We start from the raw sequence: 4748 nt of genomic DNA, 5'->3' as shown, positions 1-4748 counted from the left end.
CCAACATGCTTTAGGCCATTATCTGCCCTTATATGTAATTTCCAGTGACAGTGAAATTTGTACATTGTATGTCAAAGTGAAATTTGTCATTATTTATCTAATATAATTATATAGTTACTCAGCTTGTGCCATAGATAATTTATATTTTGCCTGGATTTCTTGTTTTCTATCAATCAATGAAACTACACAAAATCTACTTCTAAGGTAGATTTAAATACTTGGAGTAGAAGCCATGTCATCCATTAAAAATGGAATGGAATACATCAAAATACATGGAATGGGAGAGAGGTGTAGTAGTATGAGAAGGAAAATATAAAAAATCTGTATTTTTCTGCAAGGAAGTTACAGATACAAAGTATATAATCTCTTTGTAGGGCCAGATATTTGTGGATCTGAGACAAAGAAAGTCCATGTTATTTTAAATTACAAGAATAAACCCCATCCAATCAAGAAACTGATCAGATGCAAGGTAAATACACATTCCAAAGATAATAAACTTTAAAATAAACAAGTTACAGGGATATTAGGAAGGGGGCGTGGGGGGATGGGACAGGAGACATGGGACAACAAAACTTAAACCAAAAAACCCCCAACAACTATTCCAAACATTAACACCTTTGAGAAGCTCTACTTATCATGATATCTTAAGTCATATTAATTTGGAGACCTCAAATATATCTTTGTTCATATGCTTGCAGTTCAATGATTTCATTTATGATATGGATACAGGATGGAACAAGGTTGCAAGGGGGCTGTATGATATTAAGAAAGGGATGTCTTTGTGTTTAACTGTGACTTTAATTCCACAACTACTGGTGAGAGAGTGCTTTCTTGTGAATAACTTTAAGATCCTGGCTATAGTTTCAATATTTTTGCTTTTAACCTGTTTAAGCCTTTTTACATACCTTTGCTGTAGCTATTTGGGATATAAAAAACTTGTATTTGATATTAACTGAAATCATTACTTTTGTCTGATACTATTTTCAATCTTGTGATGCTTCCTCTTGCCAATTAAGTATAGACTGCGTTTTCTTGCAACCATTCAGTTTTGCTCAGAGACCCAGATGGGAGGACTGGAAAATAAAGTTAATGACATTTTTCACCTATATTTTCCCCCTCCAGGAGACTTTGGGAATTACTTTTTCTTAGGTACTGCTTATGAAAAATCCATTAGAAATTAGTGTTATAATTCTGGTGCAAGGCACTTCCGAAGAGCTATGTTTAAGGTTCTTAAAAAATTTTACTTGCTTGCTTTAAAACCCAGGTTGACGGCTATACACATCTATACACTCTGATTATAAGGCCAGATCAGACTTACGAAGTAAAAATTGATAACGAAATGGTTGCATCTGGCAACTTGGAAGATGATTTAGATTTTTTGCCACCGAGGAAAATTAATGATCCAACAGTGAGGAAACCCACTGACTGGGATGATCGCATCCTAATTGATGATCCGAATGACATCAAGCCTGAGGTAGTTGGCTCTCCTTATTCTGTATTATTGAGGGGTTTTCATTCTTGCTGAGTTTTATATAGTTGAACTATGCACTAGTTTTGCTTTCTTAATCTTCCTGTCTCTTTTTAAAGGACTGGGATGAACCTGAATACATTGTGGACACCAGTGCTGAGAAACCTGAAGACTGGGATGATGCTGTGAATGGAGAATGGCATCATCCGATGGTCAAGAATCCTCTATACAGAGTATAAATAACGTCATAATCCTAGCTATGGATAACACTAAGTAACTTCCCTTTGCCTGACTGTGTTCAGAACATGTGGTTTATCCTAGGGGGAATGGAAGCCAAGGCAGATTGATAACCCAAATTACAGAGGAGTTTGGCCTCATCCACAGATTGACAATCCAAATTACTCGCCGGACTTCAGTATCTACAGCTATGAAAATATCAGCGTCATTGGACTAGATATCTGGCAGGTGAGATGCCTTTACTAGAAAATAAAGAACTCTTCCTTCACGTAGTATATAGCAACTTGTTTGCCCTTTGCATGTAAACATTATTTATTGCTTTGGGGTCTTGGGGACCTATGTCATTAACTTGCCCTTACAGATTTTTCAGTTTTATACAGATATTTAAATGTAAGACACACTGATCTTCTGTTGTAGTTACTGTTTGGATCAAAATCATCCACAGGTAAGTGAGGGGCCTAAACTAAGTTGTGTTAGTATTGTAAAGTACGAGTTATTCCATCCAACTTGAGGTGTGTAACTGAGGCTTTGAGCAGCTCCGTTACTCCTGACTTACCCAGAGATTAATGAGAACTGCTCTGGGGTACCTCCAAGATCTTCCTCTGTCTCGGGTTTCTTGACTAGCCAGTGATGAGACTTAAAGCTTCTTGAAGAGCAGTGAAATGCGTGAAGTTAAAACGAGTTCTTTAGATTCTTGAAAGCAGTTGTCCAAAAAGAGAGAATTCTTCATTGCATTCTGCAAAAATCTATGAGGTTCTTAACATGATTACTCTATATTGAATATATGATACAAATAATTGTTTAAAAAAAAAAAAACTCTTAAGAAAACAGAGGCAACCTTGTGGTTTTTTTCCCCCTATTCCTTTGAAGGTGAGAGCTGGCACAATTTTTGACAATTTCTTGATAACAGATGATGAGGTTTATGCAGAAGACTTTGGAGATGAAACGTGGGGTGAAACGAAGGTAATGTGAAATTCTTGTCTGTTTTAGTTCTTTGTTATCACTTTTTAAAAATCCCCTGTCTAATCCCGTCAAGCCTATTGGTGCATAAAAATGAAATCTTAATATTAGGGTCCTGAAAAGGAAATGAACATAAAGCAGACTGAGGAAGAGCAGGAGAGAGAAAGGGTTACAGAAGAAAAATACTTTGAGCAGCGGTTTAAGGAAAAGCTAAAGAGAAAAAAAGAATCTGGAAAGGGTAGAGCGGTGAGGAACACTATGGAGAAGGAGGAGCTTTAATTGTTATTTGGAACAAGTTCACATTTTGTCACTTAAGGGCTTTTTTCACTTAAGGATGTTAAGATTTTGTTAACAGCTCGTTGAAATCTGCACTAATGGAGTTGTATTAAAACAGGGGTTTCCTTAAATTCAACATTAAATTTTGTGGTTTCAGTTTGTTATTTTTAATAAAAATACCATAACATATTTATGTTCTCTATAGATGAGGTTAACTTTTGTTATTAACTGTAACTTAATGCTGCTAAAATACATTAAAAACACCTGTAATAAAGCACTAGGTTTGGGAACTCTCCTAGTTTCATGGTTTAATATTAAATGTAAAATTCACAAGCAGTTTTGAAGAAATATCACAATAAGCTCTTTATGGTATTTCATAAAGGGTTTGGCATGTCAGATGTGTGAAGCATGTTTCACAACATGCCTCAGACTAAGGAGGAGATAAGCTTTGCTAAGCTTCTGCAGTAATTGTGCACCTGTCAGAGTTTCACGGATTACTGCAGCTGCATAGCTGCTGCGAATGCTCTGTGGCTGCTCCTGGCCGTTCTGCCACGGCTTTACCTGCTGGTGGAACGTTCCAGCTCTGTCCCAGTCAGGGACCTGAGTGACAGTAGTTTGTCCAGCCACACTGTCCTTAGAAATGTAAATGTATTCAGACCATTTTCTTCCCCTTCAAAAATCTGAAATGAACACATACAGTGCCTGGAAGCTGTCTTTTTTTTTTTTTCCCTACTAGGGTGGTGGTGGGAGGAATTTGAAACTATGACTGATGGTGCCTATTTTTCTGTCTGACCTGTCTTGTAACTCACTTTTGTAACTTGTTCAATCGCTTCCTTCATCCCTTCTCAGGCCCTTCTGCTCTTTGGCATTTCCTTTCCTTCCTCCCTCCCTGAGAACTAATGCTATAAATTTAGCAAAAACTGAAGCCAGACTTCCAGAGCTAATAGTTTTGCATTTACCTCTAGGCTACCCCGACACTAGCTGAGCAGAGTTTTGTGTGGTGAGGAGACGGGGCGTGGGAGGATCTGCGGAAGCCCTGACTTCAGCCAGGCCGATTTCTAGCCTGACTGAGGTCAAATTCTTTTGCTTCTCCTTGCCTGAGTGCTGTCCCCCTTGTGAAACAGTTCCAATGCTGCTGTGGGGTGAAGAACTTTGAAAGATATTGAAATACACTGTAGTGACAGTTGCCCTTTACCTTTTTTTCCTGAACAAATTCTTGTTGATTTAGCTCCTTTATGGCCACAAAGCTCTAGCCTTGTTCAGGTTGCTGTTCATTATTTATATGTTGGAAGTTGGGGATCTGTTGTTGTACTTGATGCTGACTATTTGATTGTAGATCAGAGGAAGCTTAATTGGGGGAGGTCTGCTTTCACAAGGCTTAGTGTAATGAAGTTGAGGGTGGTAAAACACTGGAACAGGTTGCCCAGAGAGGGGGTGGAGGCCCCATCCCTGGGAACATTCCAGGCCAGGTTGGCCGGGGCTGTGAGCAACCTGCTGTGGTTCAAGGTGTCCCTGCTCCTGCAGGGGGGTTGGGCTGGGTGACCTCTGGGTCTATGATTCTATGGTAAGTAAAATAACTAGGTTTGTCCAGGAGAAAGCTGGATGCAGCTAGAAGGTCGCTTGGTGCCTTGACTTGGTTACCTGGAAGAATATTCCACAGGGCACCTGCAGTCTTCCCTAGACCTACTTTGTCCATAATGTAGGTAGGTCACCGCCAGCTTCTCTTGAAGCGGCTGGAGCAGAGCCACGTCTGGGAGCAGAGGGACTGCAGGAGGCAGGGGCTGAGCTGCGGCAGGACGGGACAGCG

The 4748-nt window shown here is 39.5% G+C and overlaps 1 protein-coding gene across 5 annotated transcripts in view; it reads left to right on the top strand.

Annotated features, from left to right (window-relative positions):
- The window catches only part of LOC104124366 (epidermal growth factor receptor substrate 15-like 1), a 52477-nt gene that overhangs the window by 757 nt on the left and 46972 nt on the right, over positions 1-4748 (top strand). For 3 of the 5 annotated variants that reach the window (XM_035892304.1, XM_035892307.1, XM_035892306.1), the window contains exons 3-7: positions 375-469; positions 1265-1474; positions 1588-1701; positions 1790-1933; positions 2576-2668. In XM_035892304.1, the coding sequence (XP_035748197.1) occupies positions 375-469; positions 1265-1474; positions 1588-1701; positions 1790-1933; positions 2576-2668 (656 nt within the window). The remainder of the gene's footprint in view (positions 1-374; positions 470-1264; positions 1475-1587; positions 1702-1789; positions 1934-2575; positions 2669-4748) is intronic. The other 2 variants (XM_035892305.1, XM_035892308.1) reach the window with 2 other exon arrangements.

The sequence above is a fragment of the Egretta garzetta genome, unplaced genomic scaffold, assembly GCF_000687185.1.
Source record: "Egretta garzetta isolate BGI_Z169 unplaced genomic scaffold, ASM68718v1 scaffold4, whole genome shotgun sequence".
NCBI classification, from domain to species: Eukaryota; Metazoa; Chordata; class Aves; order Pelecaniformes; family Ardeidae; genus Egretta; species Egretta garzetta.
The sequence above is the reverse complement of the archived record's forward strand: the minus strand, read 5'-3'. Positions and strand labels throughout refer to the sequence as shown.